We start from the raw sequence: 23,133 nt of genomic DNA on the forward strand, positions 1-23,133 counted from the left end.
CATTTATATTAACCACCTCTTTACAAAACCCAGAATAAAGAATTATTATATAAGCTCAGTGTATTAAAATGTGAATTAAATTCTTTTTAAACTCATGAGATAATGATAATGTAATCAAGCAACTGATATATGGTAATATTTACTTTCAAAACATATTCCAAAATTAACTATTTCAGTATTCAAAAATAGTAGAGTGAATGCAATTTGTTCTTCAATAGTATATTTAATATTAATATGATTATTTAAATAGTTTTGAAATTCATACACATCAGATTTATTGTTTAAAATAACGAAGGTGTCATGTATGTATCTTTTTGAAGTACAATGGTTTAAAGTGTTCAAGAGACTTGTCAAATCAACTTTTCTCACAGTAACTTAAAAACAATTAGCTATTGTACAACCCTTGATCCCATAGAAACTCAATCCATTTGTTCATAACGACAATCATTAAAAAAAGAAACTAGATCCTTGAGTGACAAATACCAATAGATCAATAAAAACTGATTTTGTTATACCCCTAATAACATCTGAAGTTTGAAAAATTAAATTACTACTTAACTCAATTACTTCATATAAAGGTACATTTGTATATAATGAATAAATGTCCAAATGAGTAATGTACACCAGTTCATCAAAAATTAATTTAGAAACATTTTTAGATAACTCATAACCATTTGACACTGTAAAATTACTTGTTTCAAAAGGCTAAAAAAAAAAACAACTAAAAAAGCTGCTAGTTTATGAGTAAAAGTACCTATACATGATAAAACAGATCTTATAGGACAAATTTGGTTCCTTAGATAATCCACAGAATATTTCATAATGTGTACTAACTGGTCTGATTTTGTTATAAATCATTTCATATATTAATACTTCATTTTTGATTTTTAAAAGATATTTTTGTAGGCATCTCTTTTTCAAAGCTTTATGATTGAACTTTCATTTCCTAAATTTAGTATTGTTACTTGAAATAGCTAAAGTTTTTTCTATGTAATCATTCTTATTAAAAATTGTTATATCCTTCCCCCTTATCTGGTTTAAGAGTTAATAAATTATTGAATGAAATAATCTTTTATTGCAACTTCTAAGAGTCAAACTATGAAAGCATGAAAACACTAAGCCTAACTATACTATCAAAAATAACAATTCTTTTGTTTTAAATGGATATGATTTTTAACTTTTGTAATAACTGTTCAAAGTTCACAAAATATTCCACATAATCTAACTTCCTAGAAGTGGCTAAAAATCTTAAACCTTGAAATGGTACTCTTTCTACAGCTTCCATCACCTGTTAATTCAGGAGATCATAAATAACAGGTACACAACCTTCTAAAAAAGTAGGAACACTAAACTTTTCATATTTTGATCTGCAAAACTTTGTTTTAATCTCAGTTCAGTAAGATTTTTTTTTAATTCAGTAACATGACACAGATGTATAAAATCCAATCTTGATACAACTTCTTTCAAATTTTCCACCACATTAACTCATTTTTTGTTGTGAAACATTTTTGTATTTTAAGTATATATTTTAATTCTAATCATAAAAACTTGTTTTACAAAGATCTATATAATTTACTCGATCTTAATTTAAAGTTTAAACAAATTAGGAACCAAATTATATTGTATAAATTCATTTAAAAAATTTACAATGTGTACAATTACTCCAGATATCTAAGTTACTACACATATTTTTAAATAGTAAACTACAACCATAACTCTATTAACACACTAAATAAATAAATATACAAAACACACATACAATTATAAATTTCTAGATTTAAGTTTCCCAAAGATCATTCTGAATTAGTGTTTCATGAAACAGTCTACAGTGCTCTTTTAACTCCAGATATCTAAGTTACTACACATATTTTTAAATAGTAAACTACAACCATAACTCTATTGACACACTAAATAAATAAATATACAAAACACACATACAATTATAAATTTCTAGATTTAAGTTTCCCAAAGATCTTTCTAAATTAGTGTTTCATGAAACAGTCTATAGTGCTCATTTTAACACTGAGTCAATATATACAAATGTGCCTTTAAATGAAACAACTAAGTAGTAATTTAACTTTCCAAAATGTAGCCAACTTCAAGAGTCACTATATCAATGATTGCATTGTTTATTGTGTTTTAATTGTATTTAAGATACAATTACACTAGAAATGAAAACATATTTGTTTATTATATATGATTAATACCATTTCTTCTTTTTAGGACATTTTACAGAAGTAAGTATGACATTCCAAGTTATGATGTGCATCATTAACAACTAATATTTCATTGTATACTTTTTAACTATTGGTCTCCAAGAAGTTCTTTCTGTTTGGCATTCATCATTTTCTCCCCCTCTGCAACATATTCATTTGCTATAAGTTTAACCTGAAGAAAAAAACAAACATATATATGTTATATATTGCAAGTTCCGATTGGATGAGAGATTATTGATACTAAAATAAACAACACTATCTTTTATAAACTCTGTAGATAACCTTATGGGTCACACAATAAAACCAATTCAGTAGAAAAACAAATTTATAGGTATTAAGCAAACCAAAATTTCTCTCAGCCACCACATAAGTTTTTGAACAAATACCACAACTCTAGGAAAGTACTCAAATGAACACTGATTGATTGTGGATAACTGATACATCACGTTTTGAATGTTTTCTACTGTTACTTTAAAAGTCATAGGAAATGTAATGGCCTGGTAAGTCACTGACTATTTTTAATAAAGTTACATACTGTCTAGACCGTGGATGCAGTTTTTTAAATCTAAATCAAAGTTTTATTGTGTGAATCGTATTATCTTTGCTTTTCAATAACTAGCACTTAAATTTATCAGGAAAAGCACTTAAAAGTAGCCATACAAAAATCTAGTGATCAAGACTACGATGTGACGAGCTGTTTGACTACTGATAGTTGAAATAAATCATATTAATACAAAGATTGCTCTCAGTGAATTTCATTTCGATAAGTGAAATTGTTCTTTATAGTCCTGAAAACAAATTCAGCATGAAAAATATTTATATTATAATAATTCTAAATTATGTATTTAAAATGTTCATTACTTGATTATAATCCTATGGCTGAGCTGTATGTGCTAAAATGAAAGATTCTGCATATAGACATGAAAAGTTTCTCTTGAAAATACTTTAATTTGTAACAGTATCCCCCCCCCCATGCAAAATTATCAAAATACAACAATACTTCAACTCAAAAATGTAAAACTTTTATGCTACTGAACATACTATAAGGTTTTTGAAACTTGAGAGTATATTTAATAAGGTCAGTAAAATATCAATCACCATTAGCTAAATATAATCATGAACTAAACCTACCACCTAAGTCTTCATTATTATATATATATATACAGCACAGGAAGTAAATTAATAATTTCAATAATACTTCTCAAAGCAGGGAATTACAATGTTCAAATGTCATAAGCAAAACTGACTTCTTTTGTTCTGTCCATGAAGTATAATATGAAAATCCATTTTCTTTAGTATATTCTGCCAACACTTCAGTATATGTTTAGCAACTGTTGTTGGAGTTGGATCTTTACTTTGAGATACTGCATGGATTTTTGTTGGAATTTTCTGGTCATACTTCCTATATATTGTTGCGTCAGCGAGTCACATGACTACAGTGACGCAACGTTTCTAGAACTATCATGTACTTTGGCGAATGCTCTAGTATTTACTAGATAGGGTAGGCGGGTATATATAAGAGGGGACAACGTGACGCGAGAGATAAGGTAATGTGTGGATAGATAGTGAGTAATTGAACTGCAGTCAGAAGTATTATTGACGTTCGTTGTTATAGCGTTTGTTTAGCACGATTGTTGAAGTTGAGTGTATCGGTAAAGTTATATTCGGAAAGAATAAACCAGTTTTATTAAGTAAAGACTTGTGTCGCTTAAGTTTCATCGGAACAAGTTACGGAAAAACAATTAACAAACGGAGACGTAACAATATGTTTGTTTACAGTTTGGGCATGCATACTTATGCACTAATAAATCCTATAATTTTTTCAAGCTTTTCTTAATTTGTAGTGAAGTAAATGTCTTTTTTTCTCTATTAGATTCAAGTTGTAAGGGTTGATCCAGATTTCATAGATGTGCAGTTATCACTTCATGTATATAGTTGACTGGATAATACAAGTTTTTAACTTAACAATTTGTTATTTTTTAATTTCTAGATAGCTAATTTGTGATTAAAAGTACCAACAGTAGAAGCTATTGGCTTAATAGGACAACTTTCTTTTTTGTATTTTTGGTATACTATACACTATACCTACATATGAACCACTATGTTTAATCTCATTAAATAATTCTGAAGTTGTTGTTCTTTAACAGCAGTAAACAGTTTTGCAATTAAATTTCCCAATTCTTTTTTCACAAGGCTTGTGTCTGTTGTTTAACAATTGCTATCACCTTGTGAAATATGTTGTACCTTATTAACATAATCTTGTTTATCTAAAATTACTAAGTTGTGTAATAATGATGTCCATATTTGATATTAAATGTACAATTAGTTGAAACTCTACATATAAGAGATTTCATAATTGAAAGCTATGATATTTCTTCATAAGAGATATTGCTAGTACAATTACTACTTATTTTGTTGTTATTGTTGAATTTTGTGCAAAGCTACTCAAGGGCTACCTGTGCTAGCTGTCCCTTATTTTGAAATGACAGACACACCACCTCACAGAATACTCTAATGGAATTGTGGGATTTGACTGTCACACTTCCAAAGTGCAGAACAAGAATTTTTTGGGCAGTAATGGGGTGCAAGCCAGTGAACGTAGGATCCACACTCTGCCACATTTCTTCCATTAGTTGCTTAAAAGTTTCTATATTAGAATCATTATGTAAATATGATCTTTAACTATCAAGCTGATAAAAATATTTTTATTTATATAATTGTTGTTCTCTTTTGAGGGGACAGGGTGTTTTAATCCCTTTGCTAAAGACCCTTCTCTATTTTGGTTAGTGTTATTGAAGAGTAGTTAAGACTTATTACATCTGGATCGTAAGTAAAAGTTCTAACTGGATTTTTTTTTCAAATTATTAATTTTCTTTAATTATTTAAATCTAATAATTGCTAATTCTATATTACTATTTTTCTACTACACATGGTGCTAAAAACAGAGTATTTTACTTTCTTGTAAGTGCAGTTGTTCTTTGTTAAAATCAAGCAGTTTCTTTTTATAATTTTAATGTTTTCTTCTAACTGTAGTTTAATAACCAGGTTTTGTAAAGTTGTATATTCTCTCGTATAATGCTATCTGTAATTATAAATCTTAAACTGATCAAATTCAGGTATTAAATTGTTCTATATACATTGATTTAGAAAGTCATAATAAATTATTTTTTGAAGTTTTGAAGTATAGATGTTCACAATTACAAAATATTATTAATGTAGGTGAACCACATCAATTAAAATAATAAACATGCTGTAAATATTATACATAGTTCAATACATCAAAAATTTTACAGATAGACCATGTTAAAAAATGACTAGTACATTAAATAAAACTTCTTCCTCCAGCTTTAAAGCTCATAATTGTCCATTTTATACCTGTATTGCTAGCTTTTGGTCTTATCATGGACCAACAATTTTAAAACAAGACTATTTACAAAAATACAATGAAAGTAACTTACAATATCCATTTCAGATGATGGACTTATTCTTTACCATTCAGATCTAGTTGTCTTAGTTTTATGGCAAAGTATTTCAAAATCTGTAACATTCATTTCTTCTGTCCATTAAGAATAATATGAAAATCTGAGATCTTTGGTAACTTTTCCAAACACTATAGTTTATGTTTAGTTACAGCTGTTATAGATGGACTTTTTATGTTGAGATGTGAAAATCAAATGTAAAAAATATTTACTACATTTAAAAATTAACAATACAATGACACTAGAACTATACAAAGACATTAGACATTAGAATGAGTTACATTTTTAACTTAATTCAAACCCTGTATGAAGCTGACATCAAGTTTAAGAGATGTGATGTGAGAAAAATACTAAATATAGATGTACATAAATATATATAGATATAAATAGAGATAGTTAATAATGCTGATAATGTATATTGTTAAGAAAATAGATGAAAACAGTTACATAAAATCCAGCCACTTGGAGGTATGTATAGAAATAAGGTTCACTTAAAAAGATGTATGAACAGCTTCTTGTTTGACTATCCAATATAATCATAAAATGCAAAACTTACTTGTTCAACTATCCACTATAATCATAAAATTAAAAACTTACTTGTTCGACTATCCACTATAATCATAAAATTAAAAACTTACTTGTTCGACTATCCAATATAATCATAAAATGCAAAACTTACTTGTTCAACTATCCAATGTAATCATAAAATGCAAAACTTACTTGTTCAACTATCCAATGTAATCATAAAATGAAAAACTTACTTGTTCAACTATCCAATATAATCATAAAATAAAAACTTACTTGTTCAACTATCCAATATAATCATAAAATTAAAAACTTACTTGTTCGACTATCCAATATAATCATAAAATGCAAAACTTACTTGTTCAACTATCCAATATAATCATAAAATGCAAAACTTACTTGTTCAACTATCCAATATAATCATAAAATGAAAAACTTACTTGTTCAACTATCCAATATAATCATAAAATGAAAAACTTGTTCAACTATCCAATGTAATCATAAAATGAAAAACTTGTTCAACTATCCAATGTAATCATAAAATGAAAAACTTACTTGTTCCTGAACATCATAAATAAGATCTTCAGAAAATTCGCTTTTGTGCTTTTTGGCCAGTGAAATGTATTTATTCTGAATGATTCGCATATCTTCTTTTGCTTTGTTTAACAATGCCTTGGCATTTTTGGCTAATTTCTCTCGATGCTCCCGTGTTACCCTTGAACAAAGATTTTTTTTGAATTATAAATTTTTAACATTTCTCGGATACAGAAAATAACATGATTTTTTGATATAACTCATAAAATTTTATTATTCAAATTCTTTATAGGTATGTACTTTGACTTAAACTTTGACTGCTTTTAAAACTTTTATCTAACAATAAAGTAATTTTTTTGTGTTATTCCACAAAACTGGTGATAATTGTTTTAGGATGTGCTATCACAGTGTATGATAGATTAAATGGTTCAATTACTGTAAAATTAACATCTGGTCAATAAGGGACCAGGAAAATCTTGTAATTTCAATAAAATCACCTCTTTTGCTGTTCTCTCAAAAGATTATAAAATAAGTTAAGAAATCCTAACCTATCTCAATAAGATAACCATTCTGTCCCTGAAATCATTCTAGTAGTTCTTCTCTAAACCTTTTTAAATAAGTCAGTATCATTTATTAGAAAATTGTTTGCTTGTTGAATTTCTGCAAAGTTACTCAAGGGCTATCTGTGCTAACCATTCCTAATTTAGAAATGACAAACTAAAGGGAAGGCAGCTAGCCAACATCACCCAGAGTTAATTCTTGGGTTAATCTTCACCAATGAATAGTGCAATTGGAAATTAGATTTACTGCACATAAAACTCTCCCATGTTTACAACCATTGGTATGCAAAAAAAAACACAATATATCTATTAAAATCATTGGAATTTTGAACCAAGAAACAAACATCAACAAACTTAAAAATAAAGAAGCTCCCTTAATTGAACAATAATGCCCTATTCTAAACCAGCACTCTTTACTATTTCGTTACTGTCCTCATTATACATTCCTGCAGCTAGGTAAATTACTAATGATGAAAAAAACCTTGTGGAAATGTTGAACATGTTAAACTTGCAAAGTTTTCTTCATTACCCATTCAAGCCATCTCTAAACTACTGATCAATAATACTGCAACAAACTCAATAACTAACTAACTCAACCACAAAAACTCCATGCTGTTCTTATATTATTACAGCAAACTTTTCTCCAGTGTCAAGAAAATTCATAGCCTTAGTCCAACTTTATGTAGACATTCAGGAAATTTCTAGAAGTCACATAGCATCATTAATTGGATTGTTTGTTGATTTGGGCAAATAAATGGTAGATGGATTTTATTTATTATAAATACAAGATAATAATGCATGAGTATAATTTTGATGGGAATAAAAGGAACATTTTTATGGAAGAAAAAGATCTTGGTGTTTTGGTTGATCCAACCAATGTGTTGTTTCTAGTGGCAGGGAAAATACAGAGATATTAAATACAAAAGTCTAAAGAAGTTATATTGTCATTGTATAGATCATTGGCAAGGCCACATTTGGAGTATTGTATTCAGTTTTGGGCTCCTTACCTCAGAAAGGACATTGTGTTGTTTGAAAGGGTTCAGAGGAAGGTTACTAGAAAAATACCATGGATGGAAAGGTTATCATATGAGGACAGGTTAAGATCTCTGAACGTGTTTTCTCTTGTAAAAAAAAAAAAGAGGTGGTTGAGGTGTTTAAGATTTTCAAGGGAATTTATAGTATTGATGCATCATCTTTTTTCATATTTAATGGTGAGAATGCTAAGACTAGGGGACACAAATATAAACTTTGGAAATGTAGAAGACATCTTTAGCTAAGACAGCTTTATTTTCCTGACTGGGTGGTTGGCCTCTGGAATGGGGCCCGATTATAGGGTGATCTTAAATATTAGGAGACACCATGGGAATGAAAAAAAACTGAGTGTCACAACATCCTTTTTAAGATCCACAAAATCAATACTATAACTGAACAACCTGCAGGTGGATTAGTTGCAAGAACTAGCAATGACCTTGAACGAACATCTCGCACGAATGAGTAGACAGATGCGACAGGCTAGAGTATGGGGAAGAGGCCTATGATCAGCAGTGATTATAAGGCAACTATGAACTTTGCAGCCTAATTACTAATCAGAAAATATCGCCTTATAATTGGGACAATATGGTAATTTAAGAAAGTTTAAAAGAAATATAAATAAATATTTTAATGATAAGGGCTAGATTTGAGTTTTTTTGTTGTTGTTTTTAGGGTTCAGTTTAATTTAGTGGATAGGACAGCCTAGGTGGACCAAAAGGTCCCTTGTTGTCCTTTAATGTTATATTATCATCACACCAATGCAAAATCTCATATAGCAAGCAATACAAAAGGTTTTATGTAAAATATCAAAACATAGTTCATAACTTGTGCTTTTAATACTGAGCTCTGTAACTCAGTAAAGATACTTCTAGAACAGTGTTTCCCAAAGTGAGATCTGCAGCCCCCTGGAGACCATGAAATTTTTCTGGAAGATGTTGAATAAATTTTAATTCTAAATAAACAATATGCTGATAAAAATTATGTTGAATTAATTAAATGATACAGTATGACTAAAGTAGATGCTTTCAATCACCATGCTAAAATAGTGGGTGAAAACATTTTAAGGCATTTGTATAGGTTGGGGAGGGAGTGCTCAAACTTTTTTTATTCACAGAAAGGGAGCCTCAGACTAAAACAGTTTGGAAACCACCATTCTAGAATGCAATAACAGTGAATCTAAGGTAAAAATTGTACACAAAGAACTGTCATTAGAATCTCTGTTTTACAGATTAATTGTTTCTCATAGCATTAATTTTTCCATCAATCTTCCAATTTTATTTGTTGGTTACTAATAGAATTTACTTATATAAAAGCTAATCCATGTATACAAAAAACATTTTAAGATATTTTATCCTGACAGAATAAATAACAGCAAACAAAAACTTTCTATAAAACTAATGATACTTAAGAAACTCACTTGGGGATTGGCAGATAAATCATTGTTCCTTCCTGCTGTGGGTTTAGGTTCATACCAGAGTCTACAATACCTTGCAAAACCGATTTAATTGCCTATCAATAAAAAAAAAATGCAAATTTCAAAACGGTTGATTATAGCTTGATTTTTCCAAATAATCATATTATGATGTTACAATATGTATTATATATGTTATGTACGAATAGCTTACATCAAATATATAATACATATATATATATATATATATATTATATATTTGATGTAAGCTATTCGTACATAACAGATTTCAATATGAAAAATGTGTTTATATACATAAAATGTTATATGAATACCTGAGTGGTATCTGATTAAGTTATATTATGATTAGTGTATGACATAAGGTGGAATACTAGCACATAATAACATATATCAATTGATATATTGTTTGTATGAAATCAGAGTTTCATGTGACTATTCAAGATATTTGTGAATAAAAGGTCTCAATATTCAACTCTATTCTTTATATACATAACAAATATATACAAAATACATGTATACAGATAATGTTATAATAAATAATGAACATACACACTTATATACACATATATGACGAATTCCCCTCAATCACATGTACAGTTACTTACACAAGTAACAAACGAATCAACCATATGAAATATATATTTTTGTAATTTTATATACACTACTTGCTTTTTGAAAGGGTTTTCATAAGAAGCTTCATATATACTAAACAACAAAACAGATTAAAATGAATAAGTTTTGCAAGAAAATACCTGGATACAATCTACTGTAACAGGCAAGAGATGATTATGCATCCAGGACACTGTGACTTTGGACTTGAGTACCTAGTGTTGCTTGCATAGCTTCATTAAAATGTATATATTAATAATAAATTTAACATTCTTACAGTATGTTCTGGCAAAAATAAGGTGGATTTCTCTTGTAAAACCAGGGTTATCTATAGTGTTGAAATACCTTTGGATATCAAATTATGCAGATGAACACAAATTATTAGTGATGACACCAATGACCCCTGTAACAATTATGCTTGACTTTACATCATAGTAATATATTGTTTTGAATCGGTTCAAATTGTATATGTGCACCTATGTTGATGTTTGTGACTTTTTGATTTAGGGGTTTGTGTGTGTGTGAAAAACAAAGAAATTGTTAGATCTGACAGATACTCATCAATTATGTGTGCAATTATTATGTAATAGTTAAAAGTATAAATAGGCATCTTCTAGTCTAACAATCAGGCTGACAGCCAATTACTCTCTCATTTCATTGACAGTTGCATGACTGGGGCCCCTGCACGAACAGGAAACTATGTAACACCCATGAATTCAGCCACTGTTCACATAGATCAAGCTAATTTGTAACATATACTTGTACATGTACCTAACACCTGCCTCAAAATGTAAAAGTGTTTGATATTAGTGATTATTCTGAAGTCAGGAACAGCATTTGAAGACTAAAATTTTTTAAAATTTTCATGCATGTGAACCAAAGTTTCCATGCATGAATGTACCCATATGACACAGTTTTGGTGTGTGAAATATTCGGATTTCTGGATTATCAAGAACCCTGAAAACTTCCTCCTTTTAATACATTTTGGTTTTTAGAATATATGAAGCTTCATACTTAAAGCCTTCTAAAATGGATGTAGCAGATAATATACCTAAAACTATAAATAATATAGCAGTAATAATAAATATGCAATAACAAAATAAGAACTTAACATCATCATGTGTAAGTGAGAGAAAGATGTCAACAACCACAAAACAAAGAAATGAAAACATCTTAAAATGTGGCAAGTGAAACCATGTATTTTCACCATGGCCCTGTATTTCCATTACAAAAGGTTCCACTGTAAAGTTGTCATGCCCAAAACACATTCCTCCTCACTTCTGATTTCCATAATCTATCTAGTACAGGAGAATAATGGTTTCCCAGTGCTTCTTTCAAAAGTTCAATGGCACAAAAATCCATAGGCACTGTATCCAGCAACTTGACCAGTAGGTTTCTGTATGAAATAGCATGAATATCCATTTCATTCTCCAGCCACTTGAGAAATATGATGGTTGAACAAGTATATCATGAAAGTAACTTTGTAATTTTCTAGACAGAGCTCCCTGTCCATTATTGCATATTTGTGCTTAGGGCATGTGGGTAGTTTTTACCACTGACCTTTGTGTTTGTGGATTATCACCTGTAACAAGATGCTGCACTTTACTTACCATGGCTGGAGTATGACTTTTGCAGGTCTCTTTCTGCATGGTACTGGTTCCCCAAGTTGATCTATATTACTTTGTTTTACAGTACCATTAAGTATAAGGGATATCAAAATCTTGGAAATTCTTAAACCCCGATCTAAACACATCTTTATGATTTGAGTGCATGATTAACTTGCAATGGAAAGAGCTGTTACAATTCCCAAAAGTGCTATATATTAGGCAACATCACACTACCATGAAATGCCCAATGTCAAAATGAAGGTCTGATACATATTGATGTGGTTGTCACATGACTTGTTAATATGCATATTTAAAGGGGGTTGAGTAAACCATACTCACTCTCTTTATATAAAGAATGATGTTGAACTGTCAGATCTTTTATGCATAAATATCTTGGATAGTCAAATAATAAAACTCTAATGATTTCAAATAAACTAAATATAGATATTTTAAAAACTTTATCATGATGTATTTTTAATGTCCTAGGTAAATGATTGTAGGAATAGGAAATACTGGACTGGTCTGATGGAGAGCTAGATCCAATGAGGGATGACTACAGCTTAGATAGAAATGATTGTATAAAATGATATATAAATGCAAGATAACTGAACTTGTTTTGATTTATTCATATTTATTTCCTAACTGTTTCATATAATAATCCTTACCTCAGGAAAACTACTCATGTTGATAACAACTAACTGGGGATTTTTTCGAGCTATTTGGGCTACTTGGTTTAGAGGATAAATGCTCCCTTCAATATTTACTTGCACATTCTCAATACTTCCTGGAAAGAGATTATGATAAAATATGATTTAAAACAATTTTTTAACCAAAGTGGACGTAATCAAACATGAATATCACCAAAAATATATTTCAAATAAAAACTGGTATAACAAAGTTCTAGGTTTCTTACAGGTGATCCCTTGGTGAATTATGTTAAGTCACCAAATAAAGCTAGGAGATAACTTATCAAAATTAGTATTTCTGATTATTACTTTTTCTATTATTCCAAATGCAAGTAATTGAAATATTGCCCTTATTATGATTTATCATTATTATTTTCAATTGATTAAAAATTGTTCAGCTTACTGTTATTACTGTTTTTGACTATTCCAACTATTCAAATAATCAAAACTTGGGAGAAACTCAAGCTTTGTGTACAAAACATTTTTTTTTTTTTGTCTATGGTCTTTTGTATTTCAATGCACTAAGTTTATAAAATGAAATCACAGTGTTGTGTATATAAGATAATTAAAACAGTTGAGTGACCTGCCTAGACTACTCACATGTGAGGTTAGAGTTCTGAACAAATCTGATGACTGTGCAGGGTGTCTCAATGATTAAAGGTTAAACTTGAGTTAAACCTATTCCATGATACCCACCAAACACATCTAGTATAAAAGACACTTTGAACTAAATGATTTGATCAAAAATGAGAAATCGACTGGCTTATCAAGTAGGAGATATCATATCTAGTGAAATTTTTAAAACCTGGGTGTTAGGGGACAAGTATTAAAACACAACAGTACTTTAAGTGTCCATAAACAAATGAAGAAATTCACATACACAAATCATAACACATAAACACTGCTGTCTGAGATGGAGCTATGAGGGATGACATTTCTATTCTCCAGATACCGTTCCCTTTGCAATGATGATGTTGTCTGTACTTCTCTACTTCTAATTTCATTTGTGCTTTGTGTAATGAAGTCTAAAAAGTTTCCAATGTATGCACACATATTACTATTTTAATTATACAGATATTAGCTTTTGCTACTTCTTTTGGCATGTCTGCATGTAATTGTATGTATGTAATTTGCATACAACTCACGTGTATGGTGTGGCCTAGTGGCCATTGGTTACATAACTGGTCAAAGCAATGTCTCTTGTTCACATTTACCTAAGTAAAAGTGTAGCTTTAACATAATACATTACTTATTACAAGTTACAAACAAAACAAGTATTACTTTGGGTAAGATTGTTTTAATAAGAAAAATTACAGCAAGTTAATATTTTATATTCTGTCACAAAATATTTTAATTGCTCAATAACTTCTTATTTAACTGCACCTGTCAGCAATTGCTAAACATGGAATAATAACAGTCTAACAATATATAGTACCATAAAATTGTTAACCTATTTACATGACTAGGAATTCTGTTTAATTACAAGCTCTAGCTAGATAGGAAGCATTGAAAAGGGCAACCAAACATCTGACTGTTGTCATGTGCCAATTAAACACTGCCTAGTACAGTAATCTTTAAGTTGTTTGATTCAATGATTTCTCAGCACACGTGTTTCAACATTTCTTCCAGTCTATACTGTAAAATGTAAATTTATTAATCAGTTTAGTGTGTTGTCTCATAACAATTATGACACTTTTTATACATATTAAGTTAATTATTTTTATGTTTTTCACACTGATTATGGAATTAGAAAAAAAAATTGAAATGTCTGCAATCAAAGATGTTTCCATATTGCCATGCTTTTAACATTTTTTATATTTTGCTTTGCACTTTATGAATAATTTTAATCTATGCAAAGTCATCTTGTATCATTACAAGTTTTCTTGTCAAACAGTAAACACTGAACTGTCTTTACTTGTCTAGGCTCAAAGTGAAATTGTTTTCATTAAATTAATATTTTTGCAAAAATATGTAGGTGGAAACCCAAGGAATAGTATTAATCAAAATTTGTAGTTGGAAACCCAAGGAATAGTATTAATCGAAATTTGTAGGTAGAAACCCAAGGAATAGTATTAATCAAAATTTGTAGGTAGAAACCCAAGGAATAGTATTAATCAAAATTTGTAGGTAGAAACCCAAGGAATAGTATTAATCAAAATTTGTAGGTAGAAACCCAAGGAATAGTATTAATCAAAATTTGTAGGTAGAAACCCAAGGAATAGTATTAATCAAAATTTGTAGATAGAAACCCAAGGAATAGTATTAATCATATTTTTACCATGTTACAGATTTCATACTATAATATGCATATTATACATTTTCATATACAAAAATTTAGGAATATAAAAGAGGTTAATCCTAGCTTTTTACATCTTAGGATTTATATCATATTATGTGAAGGTTAGTTTGAAAATGTCTTTACAAAACCCAAAATAAGCCCAAAATAGGAAGATTTGTCTAATGTGAGAATAATTAATTAGTTGATTGTAACCAATTAATAAGCCTGATGATTAATCAATTAGCAAATTCCACTCATCATCCAGCTCTACTTGGCTAACATTTAAACTATTAACACCACTTTAAGATAATGTAAGATAATACTGAATTGTCTGGAACAAGAAGTGTGGAAAATTATATTATAATTTCTATACTTTTCATCAAAGGTAAAATTGAAAATATAATCTATTATATTCTTTGATCCACTGTATTCTCTGCTGTGGACTACAGTTTCACCTATTCAACACAATTAATTTAACAAACCAAACAAAATACAGTAAAGCCTCTTATAACGGTGGTGTTTATATATTATTTATGGAGTTTTTAGTTCTTTTTAACTCACTATAGACTAGTAACGTTAAGAAGATAAATCTGTAATATCATCATAAAATATTTGGTTTACTGTATAATATAGAATAATAATTTTGGCACAATGAGACAATATTATTTACATACCTACATCAATTTAGATGACTAAATGATGAACTAAGAAGGGTTTAAAAACTCCATAAATATTATAAGTCTGTAAAAATGTACATAGTATTGTTGCAACATGTGCTAAAATGTGAGATTCATATTTTACCTTAACCTTGCATTTATAAAAATATATCAGTTTTCAGTAAATATCCTATCACTATAAATATTAATATTACTAATAATATATGATAAATTAAACATTTAACAAATAGATATTACTAAATAAACTACAACAGACAAGGAAATGCATGAAATTATATATAACAAAAAAAACAACTGTTGGGTTTCTCAAATACAAAAATTAATGTCACAAAAGTTTTTCTTTCTGGTAATGCGATTATATGATAATAAAAACACTTAATAACAAATATTTCAAATTTTTAAATTAAAAGTAAATAGTTATAATTATTTATAAACATATTTATAGAGACAATTATATCACTGGCAAAAGAAATGCCTGTTTTCAAAACAATTTTTAAAGTCCTTACCAATCATACCAGGTGCATTTTCATATATTTTAGATATCAACAATATGAAGAACACTTTTTCACAAAAATTCTAACTTCTAAATGGTGAAAAAACTGATTTGATAACAAGTCTATGTTATAAGAGCTGCAAGTGTCTTAAAAATTGGTGTCTCAAAAAAGGCAAGGCATGGATATTTACCATATTGTTATATTAGCCTAGAAATAATCAGTTATTGGCTTAGGCCTTAACTGGATGCTGTAAGCTAGAGAAGTGTTGATTTCAGAAAACCTCAAAAATGCTTTTATGGCAATTAATAACTCAATTAAATACAAACATTGATGTCTAAAGTTTCTTTTTGATGCTATAAGGTAATGTAAGGATGTCTCATTGTTTTTATTACTTTCTGAAAAAAATAGAGAGGTTTGAGATCCCTCTCTAGATCTGCATCTTCTTATATAACATTAAATAATATAATTAATTTCTGAAGAAAGAATGGTTGTGAGGGTTTGGCCTCATTGGTACCTTCCCTCTGATCTGCACCTGCTTATACAACATTAAAGAATTGTTATTAATTCCAGAAACAAATAAAGGGAGATCAACTATTTAGTCTAAACCCACTTCTATATTCATGCCTGCTTATATATAACATTAAAGAATAGTTATTAATATCTGGAAAACAAAGGATGGAAGGAGGGTCTGGTCCCACTGGACCCCTCCTCTTCATCCATGCCTGCTTATACAAAATTAAAGAATAGAGTTATGCAATTATAAATCAGACACATAACACAATGTAACAAACAGTATATTTTATACTTAAGTAGCCAGATTAAGTGGATGCTGCCAGCCAGTTACCTTCTCTCTAGTTAGCAGTTCAAAATTAGTGACAATGGCAGATAACCTTAGTAGCTTTACACTAACAAAGACAGGATGAGCAAGTTTAGTGACAACGTAAGTCAAACCCAAGACGTTCAAATCACGAGGCACCCTCACCCCCATTATGTAACTTGTGCTTAATCGCAAACATAATGGTAATATTTTGATCACTTGTATAAATGGAACAATAAAAAAAATACATAATCGGTAACTCTGATTTCGATTAATCAGTTAATTTAGTAACAGAAAAGATTAATAACTGGAGCAAAGAATTTTGATTAGTTGATTACTTTCTTGACCATCAATTTAATCATAATTATAATAAGTTAATTTTTTTTGGCACATTAATATATTTATTTATGAGACATTAATTGGTGCAACAGTTGCTCCTAGATAAGCGATTATATTGATTAACTGATTACATCACCCATGAACACCTAAGAAGTTCAGTGCAGGCTTTTTTAGTAGTAGCTTTTGTTATCAATATAAGTTTTAGATCTGCACCATTTTCCAGTCACCATTCACACTCATTTGTAGTTGGCTAGTCAGCAAGTTCAACCACACTGCACTTTGGAAGTTCATGCTGATGGAAGGCATTAGAGGTAGGAGATAGATGCTCAGGGTTGGTTAGCTTTTCTGCAACATCTGATAATAGAATGCATCAGATCCCAGACTGTGACAACAAACCTATTTATTATCTCTCATATCACTGAACAACTTCTTTGGAAGTTCTAGTATTGAAACATCTCCATGAAGTAACTTTTTCATGCTCATGAAAGCAGATTGTGGTGTAACAACCAGTTATTCCATGGAATGCTGGAACAATTTAGCAGAATGTTGGATCTAGCTTCTCTGCAACATGATGCACTTGAATGAAGAATCAATTCTGTTCAGTTCCAGCGTAAAACTAGACCTGTTCTGACATCTGTTTAACAAATGTTCAGTGAGTACAAGTACATCAGTGTCAAGTGAATTGATGACAATTTCAGTATATCCACTGTTTGAGGCATTAGAAAGAAGCATGCAGAATCAGTTTAGTGAGTGCTTCCTCTTAAGAAGAGACCAGGTGAAAGCACCAGCTTGCCATCTTAATAGCCATCTGTTACAATAACTCCTTTTTTGTGTTGTTTGTAGCAGGATCAGCCTTGTCCTTTAGGAGTGGGACTACAAGACTTGCAATCTGCACTTGGATGCAAGGCCCATGATAAATGAAACATACAAAATGCATAAAAGATGTATGACCATCTACAAGAAAAGCATTTAATGGAAAATGTAACAAGTATGTGCAAAGTGTTCTGATAAAAGGTAGCTCAAATACACACATAATTTCCACTACAAGATGCTAAATCAGTACAAAATTTTCAATATGTTAATAAGCATGAAACATATAATAGTTAAGAGAAGAAAGCGCTGTTTCTGGGAGCTTTACAGGTAGCTGATATACCATGTTTTGCATGAAAAAACATACAGCTTGGCATCTACACTAAACATATGCCCCAAGGTATTACTTTGCTGTAGAGTGGGGATACTGAAGTGATTATATTTTTAGATTTGGCCACCAGTCTAATTGTGTGTTTGTAAACTCACACACACACACATTTATGTTCCAGCTAAAAAAAACTTATCTTAAACAGATGAATAAAAGAATTAAGCTTCTAGCAAATGAAAAATCCCTAACTTATAAACTTTAATCTCATGAAATGTTCCTATGTGAAAGGTACCATGCACTAGCAAAACATGATCAACATAGAGGTTATCAAGATGGATAAACATTGAAAAACGAATAGCTTGGTTGAGCATCACATAAACTTCAAAGGACAGTATGATAAACATTTTTGTCTGCTACAAATAAGAAGGTACTTTTAAATGAATGTAGACAAATCAGTTGTGACAGTTCACAATGTACACTAAATAATTAGCTGAAAAATTGTTAGCATATTAAAATTTAAAGTAAGAACACTTAAAAGCACACAATGAAAACTATACTTAGCCAAAAGCTAACACTAAGAAAACTACATTTCAATAGTAGGTCATACAGCTAAAAATAGATGAATGAAGTAACTCATGACAATTCTAGCACAAAATGGAGGTTGAAATATATTTCTTAGCTATCAAATTAAATGCACTTCCACAAGATCCCTAAAATTATTCTTTTTGAAGAGTAAATAAAACCAAATTAAGAGTAACAAATATTTTTATTTCTTGCTTTTGAAGTTTATATGTCATGCTGTGTTGAAGCTTACAGAGTGCATAATTATTCTCGTAATTCATGGCATGCTCACAATTTACTGACATCACAACAGTACAAGTTGCAAAGTTAAGCATCCCTTATGTGACATAATTTTAGTGTTATAGTTGAGTGAGTGGTTAAAATAGGTGACCCCTCCAAGTGGCCTTCAACCTCCTTTCAGGGAAATAAAAACACAGCCAGATTTAATTAAATTTATGTATTTGTTCCAATGTATATCTACATAGCATTTCTCATTTAGCACACTTAAAAATATTTTATTCCAATGCTAGTTTGTGGTTTTCTTTAGAGATTAGAAAAGCAGAGAAAGGAGGAGGGACTTCACTATACTTTCTACCATCTACCACATCCTGGGATAGTTTTGTCCAGAACCAAAAAACACATTTGTAGCAGTTTATTTGTCAATTTGTCCTACTTAATTTAGCAGTATTATAAAAACCTTGCTCAGTGCATAGAAGAGGGTAGTTAGGATTACCTTTGACCTAGGTTAAACATTTCTTCATAGAAAGAAAAGAAGCAAGAAATATGTATTTAAAAATACAGGTATACACAGAAAATAAAAAAGGCATTGCATAAATAAATACTCAATATGATATAACCAAACAGCAGAAAAAAATATGTGAAATTTTTCAGTGTGTGTGTGTGTGTTGTTAAAATAGGTGACCCCCTCCAGGTGGCTTTCAGCCCCCTTTCAGGAAGATAAGGAAATGATAATCATCAAATGGATGTTATCTGATTCCACTGAGAGTAGTGCTGTATAATAATATAATGAGTTCTCATAGGAAACTCACTAGCTACACATCATCCTATACCAGAAATAAATCTCATATATTATCTCTTGAAGATAAACTTCTGAACTGATACAGGAGTATGAATAAAAAAGTCAAGCAGAAATGATGGAGTTAATTTGATAATAGTGAATTTAATTTTGACACGTAATCTTTTGAACTTATTATATTTATTGCAAAAATTAGAAACTTTTTATTTTACTTTGGAAAAAGTTGAATCAAAGCTTTGTGATCAATACTTTTCTTTTTGGGGAAGAAAACAAAATGTACTGTATGTTTTAATTCTCCTATGACTCTGGCTTTATCTTCCTGATTTTCATGCAAACTTCCTTGAGTTACTGACCTGTGTGAAATTGCTACTGATTGCATATTCCTGATACTTTAAATAAATTCTATTTAAAATAGGTTGTGTAAAATAGAGAATGCTGAGGTTTATACACAATGATATTAACATTAAATATACTTCTACATGCACCACACATGTTCAACATTCTCTGTTAGTGATGTACTTCAACTTACACGATTTTAATATCCTTGTAAATTTGGAGTTGTTAACCATATATTTTTGTAAAATGTAATTAACATTTTTGCTTTTCTTAAAATTATTAATAAAAACAAATCCAGAAATGTGGTTTTTAAGAAAGAAAACTTTTGATTATGCACAAGCATACAAAAATTATTTAGAAATATAATTACAATTTTATGAACATTCAAACTCACCAGCCGTTGAACGAACTGTCACATGTTGTATGTAATCATCATGAAGTTTTTCAACAACCTGCTGCATTTGATGTTTCATGACATCCACTTGTATTACTTCCATAAGTTCCTCATCTTTGAGTATAGCCTTTGGTTGTGGACCTTTGGATTTACCTAGACATATTGAAATAAATATTTTTTTGGTTTTTACATCACACAGAAAATCCTTCTAAGAACAATGTACCTTACACTTTAATTACGTATTATTTTCTTGTTATGTTTGTATTTTTCTTTTAAGAGATTACATAGGTTCTTACATTGGAGAAAAAATAAATAATAACATAATATACAGACAAGGGACCATTTGATCCTTCAAGGCTGTCCATGCAAACCCATCCTTGAGAAAAATAAAAATTTCAGGCCACCCTTTATTTCCCAGGAAATCATTGATTCCCCTCTCAAACTCTTGTAAAGTGTTGGCCTCCATTAATGCAGACAGCAACTCATTTCTTAAGTCCATTACCCTGTTAGAAAAATAAAACTATCTTAACCAAAGCCTAACTAACCTCTTTGCCAAATCTTAAAATTGTATCCTCTAATCCTATTATCTTCAGATAATATTATAAACTTTAAGTTTAATAACAACATAATTCACTAGTTTGATCATTTGAGGGACTTATTCACCACTATTCCATGATCATTTTCTTTAGTTGGTTCCCACAACCCAAATTCACTACCTTGTATTTACTATGATTAAAAATCATTTGCTAAATACTTGTCAAACTTACCAATTGATCCAAATCAACATCTTCATTAAAGTGACTCTGAGTGTGTAAGGAATACCCAAAATTTTAAGTTCATCAATAAACTTTATTAATTATGACTCTAATAATAATCTATAGTTACAATAAATGATAAGGGATTACATGTTTTATATCATTGTTAATTTTTCTAGACATCAGAAGATAAAATAACGATAAGTATACCTGTTGGATCCTTAGTTTTCTTTTTTGCATATGATCTTGAATGAAGAAGATACATTGAAAAAGATATATTGAGCAAGTTGTTGTTCGTAAATGAAGAAAAACTGGGAACGTTTATCAAAGCTGTACACATTTCTTTGTTAAGCTGAACACAATAAGCTGAAGTGTTATGGGGATTCCATGATGCTAATCTTTGTTTACATGTCCATCTCACAGTTTCTCTCCACAAAATTTTACTTGTTCGTAATATCTGCATTGGCTGCACCATGCTAAGTTATGAGTTCTTTAATTTGAAATCTCAGGTGTATCAACAATTTTCTACTAAGCAGAATGTATGAATGAAATTATTACTTAAATATTGTTTGGTTTGTTTTTCTGGAAGGACGCTAAGTGATAACAACGTTAAACAGCTAATGATAATTTACAAATTATAGTTTATACGATAGTGAAAAAGCTTGGCCTTGAATCGTACCCTGTAGAGACGCTACACACAGCAGATCATCGTCCTGCAAAGAATTAAATACAAATGTTCAGTAAAAATAAGTATTTCTACAAGAAATTCTACTTAAGAAATAATACCATTATAATATAATTTGAAAGTGAAAACAAATTACAAAATAATCGATCTATATCTGAATATGTTAATTACATTCCTACATTTACTAGTACTATATTATATTCACTTATTTAAAATAAGTTATTTATACTTACGTGCAGAAAGTGTAAACCCTTAAAACAAAGTGGGTAAATTGCGAACCTACAAAATTTCTAGAACAGGTTATCACAGTCATATGAAAATAGGGTTGCGTTTTTTTGTTTTTTTTCAAAATAGGAAAATGATAAAGGACCACCTGAAGAACATTAGGATTCTGAAAACAGGGTTGCGTCCTTTTCAAAATACGAAAATGATAAAGGTATTACCAGAAGAACATTAGGATTTTGAACAAATATTCGCTCAATTGAATGACAGAGAATTTGGACAGCGTATTTGATATGTGTTTTCGCAGTTGTTGACAACTGAAGGATTTTTTTATGAACTGTGGAATAAAAGATTGGTACACATGTTATTATGGTAGAGAAATCGATATACCTAGTATTTGAACCGTTAGTGCAAAAAAGAAGTCACATTTCTTTTTCTTCTTGGTAGGTGTTTTGGTTTATCATATATTGTTTGTTTGCAGTTAAGCACAAAGCTATACAATGGATTATCTGTGCGCTGCCCACATAAACCAGGAAAGTTCAGAAATCAAGCGATCTCTCTTCGCTCCACTCGTGGTTTATAGGAAATATGGAATAACTACGCGAAGAAACAAAAATAATAGTAATCGAGATACTTTAAGTGCAAGAGTAAGAAAGCTAGTAAACAAATCTAAATCTGGATCTTCTCAATTCAAACGGCTTCCATTGGACAAACGGTTGTA

General features: G+C 29.9%; 1 protein-coding gene across 1 annotated transcript; it reads right to left on the bottom strand.

Annotated features, from left to right (window-relative positions):
• Positions 1-968: 968 nt before the first annotated feature.
• Positions 969-22,532, bottom strand: LOC106459398 (ribosome-recycling factor, mitochondrial-like). The gene is made up of 7 exons (XM_013919015.2): positions 22,424-22,532; positions 21,716-22,218; positions 20,751-20,903; positions 12,660-12,778; positions 9,764-9,855; positions 6,776-6,935; positions 969-2,388 (listed from the first exon to the last, which is right to left on the bottom strand). The coding sequence occupies exons 2-7, from the start codon at positions 21,978-21,980 to the stop codon at positions 2,305-2,307; spliced, it is 873 nt and encodes a 290-aa protein (XP_013774469.1). The 5' UTR covers positions 21,981-22,218; positions 22,424-22,532; the 3' UTR covers positions 969-2,304.
• Between the last annotated feature and the right edge of the window lie 601 nt (positions 22,533-23,133).

Source organism: Limulus polyphemus, unplaced genomic scaffold (genome assembly GCF_000517525.1).
Source record: "Limulus polyphemus unplaced genomic scaffold, Limulus_polyphemus-2.1.2 Scaffold601, whole genome shotgun sequence".
NCBI lineage: Eukaryota > Metazoa > Arthropoda > Merostomata > Xiphosura > Limulidae > Limulus > Limulus polyphemus.